Source organism: Lepidothrix coronata, unplaced genomic scaffold (assembly GCF_001604755.1).
Source record: "Lepidothrix coronata isolate B3197 unplaced genomic scaffold, Lepidothrix_coronata-1.0 Scaffold4, whole genome shotgun sequence".
Classification (NCBI taxonomy): domain Eukaryota; kingdom Metazoa; phylum Chordata; class Aves; order Passeriformes; family Pipridae; genus Lepidothrix; species Lepidothrix coronata.
The window spans coordinates 6,741,012-6,755,422 of record NW_016690184.1 but is presented as its reverse complement, the minus strand read 5'-3'; the positions used below and the strand labels follow the sequence as shown (position 1 = coordinate 6,755,422).

Sequence of the window (14,411 nt, the reverse complement as noted above, 5' to 3'; positions counted from 1 at the left end):
CAATTACTAAGCTTGGTCCTTGCAAATCCCCTTGAAAGATCAGCCAGGCTTTCAGCCCAGCTTTTCCTTGCCTTCCTCTGACTTCCACATCTTTACTAAACTGCTGAGCAGAGGCCAGTGCCTGTCACACTGATCGATACTGACTGCTTCATAAACTCCGGCCGTCTGTATTCATCCATCACTTTTTTGTGTTTAGATTCTGGGTTACTTTGGGCAGGAATGTTTATGGATAGCAATGAACATGGTGGGACCTTGGCCCAGGATTTGTTTTCATAGGTACTTCTTTGATGGAAGATTTATATATATACACACTTAGAAGTTGCCTTAGCTCTCTCCAGGATCAGCACTACGACTGCTGGAGGTGGCATTATGTTCTGAATTTGCCTCTTCCTCTCTGGAGTTCTGCTACCACTTGTGAAGGAAGAAGGGTCATAACAGATTGTCATGGGACCTACATACAAAAAGCAGGGATATTACAAGGTCTGCAGGAGAAAAGGTTAATTAAAATCTTGACTCTTAAAAAATGTTTCAGATGTGGCAAGAATTTTGTGTATTGCAGTTCTGATTGCTTTATATTTAATTTTCCAAACTGACCCTGGTAAAATAATAAAAATGAACTGGCTGTATGTATATATCAAGTGGATTTAGGTTCTGTAAGCCTACTGAGAGTTATCTTTAATAATCTTTAGTAATCTTTAGTCAGCATCTCTCTTTGAGGCTATTTATTTTCTTTCTATTTTTACAGGATCTAAAAAATACTCCTCACTATCGAATTCTAATTAACAAAGCAAATGGATTTGGCAAACCTACAGCTTATGTTCCTGAGGAAGAGATAACAATTATTATGGGATTAAAGGTAGTATTTATTTTTTATTCAGTTGCAACTTGATTGTTATGCTGTATATTTAAAAAGTTGGACGACCTTTGGCTTAATAGATACTACCTAGGTTGCAAAGTTAGTGAAAAGTAATAGAGAAAGGAGATGAATAAATTACTGCTGTACTTTTAAGCATGGGTTTTTGGAACCTGAAAAATGACCAAACTCAAGTTTTAGCAATTTGATTTCTGTTATGTACAGGGTGTTGCAGATACAGACTTTTGTTTTAGGATTTCTGCTGGATCTAGCAAAGTATGTTGGTTTCTCAATGCTACTCTGAAAAATCTGCATTTCAAACAGCTCCTGCTCAGCTGCTGCCCAGCCTGAAGAATGTCTCCTTTCTTAACTGCAAAACTCTTTGGGAGCCAAAATATCTGCTTTGTGTATCAGGGTTGGAGTAGCTTTTGATTTCCATCTTATGCAAGGCATACCTGATTTTTAAACTAGTTTCGAGATTTTTATCCAGAAAACAACCTTCAGGTATGCATGCCACATACCAGTGGCTTTTTGCCAGGAAGCCCTGGCTGCTGTGGTGACCTCTTTTAAATTGTAGTTAGTCTCTGTGTTTAAATGACAGCAAGTAGGTGAATCATTCGTCTAACAGGAGATGCTCGGTCTAGTCAGATGATATTCGAATTGACATCTTCTGTATTTTGGGAGATGCAGAAGGAATCAGGTAAGTCAGGCTGGCCTAAAGACTCTCCATGCTCTCTCTTGGAACTGCTGCCCATAAAGGATTCCCCCTCAATCACAGTGTGACACAATTACCTCTTTTATTTGGGAGAAGCCTTAGTTAGTCCTTCTGTTTTAGCCAGCATTGATATACAAAATGTGTTAACGTGCCTGAACTTGGAAGCAGAAACCCCACCATCCTACATGAGTGTCCTAAGTGTTTAAAATTGGCTTCTGTCCACTCTGTGTCTAAAAAAATAACCTTTCATTATGTCAGTCAGCTGGCTACCTTCAGTTTCCTTTATATTCCATGGGGAGAAACAGATACCTCATCTTAAATATTCATCTTGTGGAAACTAGCCTTTAAGATATCAGATTGCTTTATTCACCTGCATGGCAGGTCAAGTCTCCACACAGATTATTAGGGGAACTGATGGTACAAAGCTCACAAAACCAGGTATTTTAAAGTTGTCTAGCTGAGATTAATTACAGACTGTGAATCATGTCTATACTTCAAAAGATCTGTGGATTGCCCTCATTCAGCCTTTCCTACAGCCTAATAGGCACAGTAATTTCCTGAAAAGAGGAGTGACCAGAAAATGCTTAGACTTGTCATAACTCCCAGTTGACAGTTCTCAGCAGCTCACCGTGGGCTTCCTGCATCACGACAAGGCTTGTAACTTGGATTGCCCTTTGTGGGTTTGCATCTTCATGCTGGACATTGCAGTACCTAAGGCCATCACACTGGTGTGTCTTCACCATTTCCCCCACTGCTTTTTTGTGTTCTTGCTGCCTCACTGGATTAGGTAACTGATCCAGCTAAAAGAAATAACAAATAGTTCTAACAGCAACATGAGTAGGAACTACTTCAATAAGAAACAGTGCTGATTTTAAACACTGTAAATCTAGCGTGTAACATCCCATGCGGTATGTTCAACACTAGCAGAGTACTTGAAGAAAGCTGCTGTTCTGATGACAGAAATTAGGTTAAGGTGCACGAAAAATCCCACTGAAAGCATCTCTATGTACATGAAAAATTCATTAGGAGTTTTCAAAAAGTTAACTGTAGCAACTTTGATGATTTATTTAAGTATCAGATTGTATTTATTTCCAATTCTGGTGCTTTTTTGTTTCTCAGGTGTATCACCCTGATATGGAAACCTACTTCAGAGGATATGATGGATCAAAATATATTATGCAGCCATGGTTGAAAAAACTCTGTCCTCATGACTGAGCACTTCAGTGTCTGTACATGTAATGTACGTCCAGACGACAGATGTCCTTTTTAAACTTGAGCAAACAGACACCAGGACAAAATGTATAATTTTTCCTATGACAAAATAAAACATTCCTAAGCACTTTTTATGTTGAACACTCAGTTTTGTTAGAAGTGAACACACTGTATGTTCAGTTTACTATGACTCAGGGTGGGGATTAATTTGTTTGGAGATTTGGGAGGAAAGGCGTAAATGTAGCCCAGTTTCAGCCAGGAGTACCAAAGGTTTTGTGCATCAAATATCTTGCTGTTTTACAGGGGCCAGAGGAATAAGATAAGCAGTTGTGAACTGCACTTACAGAATTAATTGTAACCTTAATTTTAGGGGATAGAGCTACTATAAGAATAAAGTAAAAAACAACAAAAAACTCATGAAAGCATAAAAATTTTATTAAGAAAATGTATAGGATTTGAAAGTTTCTAGAGCAACTTGTTTCTTCTGTGTTCTTTTCCCTTTATCTCAAACACAGCAAACACTCTAGAAGATGCATAAGCAGTAGCACTCTGGATTCTTTCCTGCAGAGTCAGTGAATCAGCAGAGCGTGGCAGATAACTGTCTATGTGGCCTCCCCATTCTTTTGTTCCTTCTTCTTTTATCAGTAAAGGTTTTCCCAGTGACTGGCCAAACAATCGACAGACTTCCTGAGCTTTCCGCCGTGTGTTTCCAACAGCAGCAACACATACTTGACGGCTGAGAGACAGAAGCAGCAGCACAATAACAAGCAGGGCCAACTGATGTACAAGTGTTCCTGCCAAGCCTTTTTGTGCAACTGCATAGATGTTAAGGCACAGCACCTTCCCCCAGCTTCTGGGCCACAGCTTGGGCATTTGAGAGGAGAGTGTGGAGAAAATGTCAGCATCCTCATGAGTTCCAATCAAGCATTTCGAACACCTGTATGCTGCAGGCATCCCTGCTGTGTCATGCAAAGGAAAAGTTCATCCCTTGCTCCAAGCATTGCAGTGGCCCAGCAGCCAGGCATACTAGCACCTGTTTAACCTCACTGGCCTGATTCCCTGATCTCCTGTGTACATACCTCTGACATACACTTTTGACACCGCCACAACCATTAAGAGCAGCTAATTGAGCTTGCTTCTTGGACCAAGCATAATTATTTTTTTTAAAGAAGAAACCCCAACCAAGATTAAACTTCCTTCTGCCCCCTCAAGTCAGTGGGAGAAGCCAGACTTTGAATAGTCAATGCTTAAAACATGTCAAGATCATGAGCTTCAGGGCAGCATATATCGATGCTGAGAAAATGCCAGACCTGGTTCTTTCCAGAACATGTCAGCAGCTAAGAGTAATGGGAATTGGCAAGGGTACTTAGAATTATCAACCTCTGGTAAACTCTTCCACCTTCATGAATAAATACAAATTAAATCTACATGTGCTGATGGAACCAAAGCCAAATTCTGTTGACCTAGCATTCACAGAAGATTATACTTCCAGTGGAAATCAGTGGGAGAATATTTTTTATTACATTGTGCTTTTTCACCTAGCTCTATGTTCTGGGCTGAACAGCATTAATTTATAAGTTATACTTAAAACAAATGCTGAAATCTTTGAACATAAATTTTAATAAGTGTGAAGGAAACTATTTACTCCCATTTCAAACAGCATAAGTTATGTACTTATGTTAACTGAGGCTGTAAAATCTGTGGTGTGTGAGAGAACTTACCGAAGAGTGTCTATGGCTTCTGGTGTATGGTAGAAATGAGGTGGACTGATGGTAACAGCGGTTCCTAACTTTTCAATGAGTAGATTGCAAACAGTCTGCATTTTTCCAAAATCACTGAATATAATACTGACCTGGGAGTGAACACAGACATCACATGAGTAACTTTTTCATTTTCCACTATCAATACTTGTATTTAAATCAGTATAAAGCCAGACATGTACAAGGTAACTAAAAACATACTAGTCCTGTATATCACTCCAACATTTATTTACTTAAAAGACTTTTACATAGCTCCAGAGACTATTATTAGGTTTGCAACAAAAGAAGTTCATTAAATGGTTTAAAACTGAGGATTAAGAAATCCCTTTTTGTGAGGAAGTATGGCATTCTTGGTATGTAGACAATCTGAAGAATGAATGTGCTCTTTGGGGCACATAACTAAATGCATCCTGGTTCTTCCCTTTTTAGATTACTAGATGTTAATTATGAAGAAGTGCAAGCAAAATGATGTGGAAAACAATGCACAGGAAGAAAAATTACATTTTAATTCCAAGCATTAGGTTCAAGAAACCTAAAATATGAGATTAAGCCTAGCCCAGTTCAGTGTAGAGGGGGCTCCAAATCCTGTGTTGTCTGAACAGACTCACTGCAGTGCCTACAGAGAACTGGGCACTTCAGTTCAGATACCTGGATTAAAAACAAATTAAACACCTAGCTGTTGCTGGCTTTGGCAATAAGAAGCATTTAATGCAGATCCATCATGAATTCAGGTGATTTCCCAAATGCTACAAAGCAGACATCACTATCAGCCCTGGATCCAGAGCCCTACAACCTTCCTTGTGGGAAGTGCTGGCCAGGCAGCAGCTTTCCAGGCAGAAGCCAGCCCTTCTCTGTGGCAGACCACAGTTGCCAGGAGTGAAACAGCACTCAGGAACCAGAAATTCAGGGTCCCAAACTTTTTTTAGAAGAACTAAAGCCTCATCTTCACTTCCCAGTATAGTGCTCTCACCCCAAGTCAGGCTCAACTTCTCTCTTATCCCCGACTCCTTTCCTTTTGCATAGTAATACAGCTTCAATAGGCGGAGAAGCAAAAAACTGTAGTAAAGAAAATTCTACTGCCAAACCCTGTGACATGCCCTGCCCTTGTGATTGCTGCAGTCCTGTGAAGGGATATGGCACAAAAATCCAAGTTATGGCATGTCAGCTGCACCGCAGCAGTTTCCTGTGTGCGTACCATAGATTCACCTTGTGGAAAACGAGACAATTCAAAGACGCTGAGTCTCAGTGAGAGAGAAGGGAGCTACTTCATATACAGGGTAAGATAAAAAGCGGTTGTTGACAATTATCACAACGTAAATAATGTTCCCATCTTGTTACCCTTGATAGCCTCTTGGTGTAGTACTTGCACCTCACCCTGCCTTGGATCCTTGCACTGGCTCAGTGGCTCTTCACACAGCTGAGCCAAAGCTGAGCTTAGGGCCTTAGAAACTGACCGGGCTGAAGTGGCAGGGCACATCCATCTTCTGTGCTGACAAAGGGTCACGCCTGTTGTTCAAAATTGCACCAAATCTGCATCTTCACCTCAGCTGCACATCCTTTATCTGCAACTTGGGGTTCGATCACTTTCTGGAAGGTGCGGTATCAATCTGAACAGAGACTGAAGATGAGGCTACACCTAGATTTCTTTCTTCAGTAGGAGTTCTTGCCGTACATATAAAAAGCATATATCCCCTTATGATGTTTTGCCAGAAACATGTCATAGCTGTATTTTGTGGAAATTTGAAAGTCTCACTATGAGGGGCTGTCATAGTGTTTTCCAGATTGCTATCAGCATTTCCAAGATTAGTTCACCCAAGGGGATGAAACAAAAGAATGATCAAACAAAAGAACTACAGGTCTTAAGAAGAGGATAAATTGCTCAGTCTGGGGCAGATCTGGGTAGCCAGCAACTTAAAAAAGAAGCATTTATCAGATACTCTCAGGGGCAGAAAACAACTGAGCAATAGCTGAATTTTACTGTTCCTGTGCCCCTAAAAAATCATGATTTTTCATTTAGAGGTAGATCTGATAAGTTCCATTTACAGAGAATACTTAAACATTAAAATGCAAAGAAGTGTTTCAACTTCATCGGTTATTACTGTGAGAAAGTAATATGAGGGTATGCAAAACTATTACAGACATTTCAAGGCTTAGAGAAGGCTGAAAAGGACAAGAAGTTATGGTTTATAAGGAGACAAGTGTATCAAGAAATGTACAAAACCAACATAATCTTCATCCCATGAGAACGTCATGCAATAAACGAACTATTATGATTACGATATTATAGAGCTTTGTGATCTCATACACAACTTCATTCTTCTGCATATTTTCCTTTGTTATAGCATGAATTAAAATTTATCTCATTACAGTTGAAAGCCCATCTTGAGTTCTTCCTTATACTTTAAAATGGCTATTTGCCTGAGAATTTCTTCAGTCTTCTAATAACTTAGATCAGACAAATGGTAAAAAGAGTTTACAGAATGAACTAACAGATGACTTTCAAGATTTTACATATAACACAGATATAATGGCAAACTCTTAACAGAGAAGTGAGTGGAAGTGAGTTTTAAATCCATTTATATTGCTAAAGTATGCAAACATGCTGGTCAATGGAACTGCACTGGTTTATGAAGCTGCACTAATGAAACGAGTATATACATAAAGGGAGAAGCAAGGAGAAACTAATCTCCGCATAAAGAGTGACCACACTGCTACCTGAGCATACAGGACAGCCAAAACAACAACACTGTGGCTGGATTCTTCAAGTTCTGACACCTGGGTCCTAGGCAACCACCCAACTTTTGAACAGCAATTACAGCTGGTCCAAGCTGCTTACAAATGAACACTAAATCCAAGTCATTAGCTTTCCATATAGAATCTTTGTTTTTTTATAAAAACTAATAGCAGAAGACAGACACTTGGTTAAGTTACCACTTAAGACTGAAGTTGTAAGCCTAAGCTTGTCTGTAGCTTACATAGTAATTCAATATAGTTCTATTATTTTTTAAGTACAGGTTATCTAAAAAACACAATGATTTAAGCTCTCAAGATAGTAGGTGTCTACATGATGAAGTTAAACATGACACTGATTCACACCATTTAAGTATTTTAAGACATTTTAAAATCAAAATTTTGTTCTCCAAGCTCTCAATTATTTCTGTATTTATTGCTGTTATTTAGATGAGAATAAGCAAGCAAACTAAGGAGGCTGAACCTGTTTAAGAGGACTGTAAACCACAGCTCTATAAAACAGCTATCATTTTATTGCAGGCTTCCAGGTTTACTTAGTAAGAATCTGTAAATTTGGTAGGTAGTGATTAAAGTTTTATGCTCTGAAAAAATACATTGCCTGAACACACATAATTTCCCTCAGTGAAGGTTTCAAGCGCAGCATTTATTTCTTGTATGGCAAGAATGTGCAAAAATGTACTCCCTTTAGCAGATACTGAAGTAAATGGCATTATTCCCATAATATCTGCCTTTCACAAATCACTTTTTACCTACAGAATTCCAAGCCAATTAGCTTTGCTTTACTTGGAGCAAGCTGATGGCAGAACTGTATAGAATAGACCAAAATCCAGGTGCTGTTCAACTCTGGTTTAAGCAGATCTAGATTAGGGCTGCCACACCACTGCTACTCCTATCCAGTCTTCTCCTTTGCACTGCCCTCCGTTCAAAGAGCTAAAATAATGAAAAAAATAAAAGCTAATCTGAGGTGAAAAAAAAGGGTTATTAACAGGGGCAGGTTTCTGAACTGACCAACACCTTGCAAGAAGCAGAGGGCAGGAAGGGCGATGGGTGAAGGAGAGTGCAGAACTGTTGGTCTGCTTACACTGCCACAGAACAACAACTAGAGAGCCCCAGAACCAACCATGCCCATCTGCAGCATCATGTAACATTTAAAAAGCACACATTCATCTGAAAAGAAAACCATTCTTTCTATATTACAGTAGCAGAAAACAAGTTCTGCACACAACATGAGACTGCAGATGAACTCTGCTATAAACTGCAGTCCTTCAATAGTTTTTTTTGGACTATACTGCCCTTATGTTCCTTGGTCTGAGGAAAGACAATCTGCAAATTTTCATCAGTCCTTGCTGCTCTTTTTATTCTTTTATTTTATTTTGATTTTTGGTTAGGTTGAATACATACCTCTGCTTCCATTTGGTAAGTATTTTCTACTCTACTAAAGTCTTCTGTTACAGTCATATTTTCTTCCTAAAACAAAGTAGAGAGATATAATCTTAAAGACAGAAAATAAGCATCTGTTGGAACTGTATGTACATGGTGTCCTGTAAAAGTTATGCTTTGGCATATTACTTATGACTTTGCAACAGGAATTTGGAATTTTCCATGCAAACATGTTCAGTTAAAAACTAGCTGGATGTTAAAGACTTCTTGACATTATTTAAAGTAAATTATACAGTAGCTCTATAATGTAATTTTGCTGCTATTGACTTGAAGAGAACTTAAAAGTGGTTGCTAGGTAGAAGCTGTGTATATTAGTGTGTAACTGTAAATTCACCTGGTGCAAAACCTGGAAGCTTCAATTGTTTTTAGGAAGTATGTGAGAAGTGCTTTTCAGGCCCCTATTTTAAGATATTTTAACAGTAGCAGCTTGTAGCAAGGTAATGTGAATAATGACTGAACACGATGGTAACCCTTAAAAAAGGCTGTTCCACCAGTGATAATTCTGCATCAACAGCAGCTACATTAGTCAACATAATGTCTGCCGAGAGCACTAGCAAATCCTGTAAGACTTATAAACAAGATACTGAACTCACTGAGAAACAGAATAACTCCATTTACACCTGAATATTTGACCGACTTGCTAGTGGTCTAACAATCACACTTCTTGTACTCAATTCAGTCTTCAGTAAACAGTTTGGATGAACAATTTATTTAAAACTACTATAACACAACAAAAAGCACAGCTTACAGTGCAATTGTAAATGCAACTTTGCATTTAATATCCAGGAACCAGGGAAGCAGATACTAACCCTTCCAATTACTGAAAAGTTTTACTTACTAAATTTATTCACATAGGAAATATTTGCCTTCAGCTTTGACATATTTCAAAAGATGCTTTGAGTCAGAGTATTTCCTACAGAGGCTCAAATCTTCAAGTTTATCATGTTGTATGCAAGCATATGTTTATGTAAATGACATTAACCATGAAAAGCATTTTCCTTTAAAAATATTAAATGGAAATTACACCCATAATTACCACTGCACAGCACCCTACAAGAAACAAATTTTGAAATGTCAATTTTATGATTGATTGGCAGTGCTCAAATTCAAGCACAACACTCCTATTTTTGGATAGCCTCTTCTAGTAAGGGCAAGGATCATGGACAGTTAGACACTAAAAACTGCTTTTCTCCTTTCACATGGCTGGCTGCGGTTTTCTAAAGAGTGATCAAGACAGTCCAGCACCGACAGCTCATTTAATTTACAAAATGGGGCAAATCTTACTATTTGTGATAGAATCCCATTACAATTGACATGAAAGATTTTTTTTTCTAGAGCTCTCACATATAGAAATAACCACTCAGAAAACACACACTTCTACAACTTATATTTTACAGAAGTAACTATGCTGTAATACAACTTATAGTAAACAAAGAAAACAATGCATTTGTTTTCCCCCGTCCCCACTCCTTAATCCTTTTTTTAAAAAAAAAGATCTTTTTCCTGCTGAGCGGATTCAAGTCTTGGAATTTGCCCTCCTAAGGTCCTGTGTATTCAAGGACAGTGCCATCATGTGGCTCCAGGCGCTATTGCAAGATCAGTGCCATGGACTCAAAGATCATTTTGTAACATCTACTACAAAATTTCCCTCACGCCTAATTTTTATCCCATCAGTTTTGACTGTAGCAGTATGTGTTACTGAAGATAAATGGACGAAATAATTGCCGAAGTCATAAGAAGTTGGCCTTCTGTGATACATTGTTCCCATTTGGCATTGTGCTCAGACAAAGATATGAAACAGACAGGTAGGGGACAGCAGAATTTTAAACTGGAATAAAACTTTAGACTACATCAAAAGCTAAAGGTTTTTCATTCAGGATATTTTGACATCTAAAGGTTTTGAAACGGAGTGAGCAAAACTTCAAAGTCTTTGTTTAACTGACAGTATGAATATGCATCCATAACTGACTCCTGAATAAGTTTTGAAACATGAAGAATGTTGCACACATATCCAAGGATATACCCCAGTACAGACAAACTCTAACCCAGAGCCCACTGGATACAGTTTGTGAGCTGGTTTGTTTGTTTTGTTAAATAACACTATGACAAGTACAACAAATATTATCACTGTTATTTTTAAACAAGATGGTCAATGACAATTTTTAGATACAGTGATTAAAGAAAACAAGTCTCATCTCCACACCACTCCCCAAATAAATCATAGGTGGCAAATATAAAAACAGTTTGCTTCTAGAGAAAGAGAAAAAAATGTTATGTTTAAGCAGCTGGGCTGAGTAAGGGAGATTGGTCTCCCCATTGATTTTACTTTCCCTGCAGCCTTTGAAGCAGACTACGCTCTGAAGTGCTGCATATACTTACAGCACACTATAAATAAATGCCACTATGTGAATCTATTTCTGATTAAAATCCTGTGTAAATGTATATGGAAATCAGGTGCTGCCCCCAGGCATCCTGACAAGCTGTGAATGCAAGCTCCTGCTGCTGCAGAGGTTATGCACTTCTGATCTCACAGACCTCCTATGATAGCAACAACAAGGGTTAAGGAAATTGTTGTGTGGATTAATTAAAAATAAATATATAGCATAGCCAGCTGATTTCTAAAGAGGCCTTAGATAAGCTTGCAACAACTAGAACCATATGGAGATTGTGAAGAGAGATTAATTTTACAGTCGTCTAGAACGGTATTAGCTTCAAGTGAAGTTAGTAAATGCAGTTAAGAACAAATTGCCAGCAGTGAGAGTTGTTAGCAGAAAAGCTGCAAGGCAAATAAAAGCTCCAGCAGTGGAGTGATTTAAAATTGGATGGAACAAAGCACTAAAAATTATACCGTGGGGAACTACTCTGAAAAAAAAAATAACTTCATGTTGTTTTTCTCAGAGTTCCCTAGAGTTAACACTTTGCTAACACTGACAAACCCACAACTTAAGCAGCATTTCACAGTCTCTCAAGTAAGTGAAAAGAACATTTCCTTTCTGCAATGCATGACATCTCAGAAACAGAAAAAGATTAGTGTGAAATTATTATAACTATAATAAGACACAGAATGCTCTCACATTGTAAAAACAGCCCACTCTCCACCCAGGTTATACCACCACTGCTTGCCTGCTCACATTACATTTCTGAACCTGACACTATATACCCAAATAAAACCATTTGTTTGTCCAGGTCATACTTCAGTTTGCAATTATTCTTCCTAGCCTGCAGTGGTGCGTGCAGCCCCTCTAAAGCACATTCACCCATTTAACATCCTGTCTACTCCTCTCATGTACCAGTCACCACGTCTTGAATGCTCCACATGATGCCAATTCAGTCAGGCTCATATCAGAACTGGAAGTCAGTTTTCAGGTTCACTGTAGAGTAAATACTTGCCACTATCTTTCCTAATCTGGGCACACTTGGAAGAGCTATTTAATCACAGCCAGGATGAAAATATCCCATGATCTAATAGCTCACCATGGGAGTGTGTCCAAAGCTTATTGTAATCTGTACTAATAAAAAAGAATGCATGTTGACTTGTTTTGTCTTCTCCTGTTCCTCTCAGAATCCACCAGACTTTACACTCCTTTTAACTCACTTAATAGAAACAGAAGGCATTTCACCTGTAATTCTCCCTGGGACAGACACACACCCAGCTGTGCATTTGGGAAAAACACAGGGAGGAGGATCACGTATCTATCCCAGAGCAGCCTTCATGTCTTCTTGCCATCTAGTCCCAGAGCTGTAATATGAGCTTTTCCTAAATCAGGAGTCAAGGGTCTTCTTTATTGCCTTCTTTATTCCTGAACGGACACTTTATTTAGGTACTGCGCCAGCATCACAGTTTTAAAAGAAAACAGTAAATCCTATTTTGTTGAGGAAAATAAAAGTCGGAGTAAACACCCATCTTCAAGCACCTGCAGCATCTGAAATGTGGGCATGCAACTTCACGGTGGGCATATTTTTTAGGCCAAGTAACTCACTCTCTTACTTTGCATTTACTAACACTGAATTGCACGGTAACATCATGCAGGATCAGGAAACCCTTATGCAATTTTTTTTACTCCATTGACTAATCTGGTGTTGATAGCAAACTCTGTCATCTCCTTTCTTCCCCAGCTCATTTGTGAATACACTAAAAAGGCACAGACTTCCTGGGAAACTTCAACAGTAAATAACTTTCAGAAGCAACCACTTATTCCATCAAAGATCAGCTTTGTTCTGTTTTTAAGAGCCCTAGGTTGTTTTATGAAATCCAAAAACATCATTGGCACAATTGTTAGACAAATATTACCCTTATGGAGCATTTACCGTGTGGACAAAGCTTTAAAGGCAAGACTATGTATTTTCCATTGTTGTAAAATTACTTTCTGGGGCCAAAAAATTATTATGGTAAAGGAATTTTGAGTTCACAAGGGGCTTCTGTCACTTCAGCTATCTTGATCACATCCCATGTTTTTTTCAAAACCACTCAAGTGGAAAAGGAGAAAGAGAGAGGAAAGAGCTCTCTGGGTATTTGTCGCTAAGCTATAGGAATCACATAATTACCCTGACACACAAAGGTACAGTTAAAGTTATGTTGCCGTGGACCCCTTTAGTAGTTTCATCCGCAAACACGAGAGGATGCAGCATTACATGAACAGATCACAGAATCAATTAGATTGGAAAACACCTCTGAGATCGCCGAGTCCAACTTATGACCGACCACCACCATGTCAACTAGACCATGGCACTGAGTGCCACGTCCAGTCTTTCCTTAAACACCTCCAGGGATGATGCCTCCAACACCATGAAACAGCCGAAGAAGGACGGTTTTCGCGTGCAAAACGTGCAGCCCGCCGGAGAGCCCGGGTAGCGACAATCCGTTTTTTCCGCTGTGGCTGGCAAAGCTGCAACCTCCCAAAGACAGGCCGCCTTTCCCAGAAGTGCTCCCGCGGCTCCCGAGGCGGAGGGCCGAGAGCTCCAAACACCGTCCCTCCCCTGCTTTCCGCCGGCACCGGAGCCCTTAGCGGGCGCCTTTCCCTCGGGGCCGTCCTGGCGGGAAGGCACCGCATCCCGCCGGCAGCCGAGCGAGGTAGGGGAGGCCCCGAGGGTCGGAACTGCCCCTCCCTCTGTCCCCCTTCGCCTTCCCCCGGGGGCACCCCCCGCCCCCCCAGCGGCCCCGGGTGGCGGCGGCGCTGCTCACCGGGACGCCGCGCAGGCGGGCGCTGTGGGCGATGTACTCCAGCCGGCGGGACACGCTGTTCCGCGCCTCCCCGGCCGCCTCCTTGCGGCTGCTGAGCCGCAGCGACACTCGCGCCCGATCCGGGCGGGCGCTCAGCTCCGCGCTGCCGCTCACATGCACCTCCCGCCCGGGCGGCACCGGAGGCCCAGCGCGGCCCAACAGGGCCGGGGCCGAGGCCGGGACCGCGTCGAGCTCGGCGAAGACGCGGGCGGGGGGCGGTGCCGGCAGTGCCATGGCCATGGCGGCGGCTCCTGCGGCACCATGGCAACCCCGGGGCGCCACGTCACCGCCCGCCCACCACCGCCCTCGCGCGGCCGCCCGAGCCAGCGGCTCCCGGCGGGATCGGCACTGAGGCCGAGGGCACAGAATCACGGAACCGATTGGGTTGGAAAAGACCTCTGAGACTGTGCAGTCTAGCCTATGACCGAACACCACCGTGTCAGCTATTCCATGGCACTG

General features: G+C 40.8%; 1 protein-coding gene across 1 annotated transcript; it reads right to left on the bottom strand.

Moving 5' to 3' along the window:
* Positions 1-3,197: 3,197 nt before the first annotated feature.
* IRAK1BP1 (interleukin 1 receptor associated kinase 1 binding protein 1) lies at positions 3,198-14,188 on the bottom strand. The gene is made up of 4 exons (XM_017826959.1): positions 13,914-14,188; positions 8,693-8,758; positions 4,502-4,632; positions 3,198-3,516 (listed from the first exon to the last, which is right to left on the bottom strand). The coding sequence occupies exons 1-4, from the start codon at positions 14,184-14,186 to the stop codon at positions 3,246-3,248; spliced, it is 741 nt and encodes a 246-aa protein (XP_017682448.1). The 5' UTR covers positions 14,187-14,188; the 3' UTR covers positions 3,198-3,245.
* Between the last annotated feature and the right edge of the window lie 223 nt (positions 14,189-14,411).

What these genes read in the sequence shown, in the direction of transcription:
- IRAK1BP1 (XM_017826959.1), bottom strand. Translation starts at nt 14,186, where the DNA reads ATGGCACTGCCGGCACCGCCCCCCGCCCGCGTCTTCGCCGAGCTCGAC. An exon ending in CTTACCAAATGGAAGCAGAG is followed by an intron (nt 4,633 to 8,692) that starts GTATGTATTCAA and finishes GTTCACTCCCAG; the next exon opens with GTCAGTATTATATTCAGTGA. An exon ending in GAAGCCATAGACACTCTTCG is followed by an intron (nt 3,517 to 4,501) that starts GTAAGTTCTCTC and finishes TCTGTCTCTCAG; the next exon opens with CCGTCAAGTATGTGTTGCTG.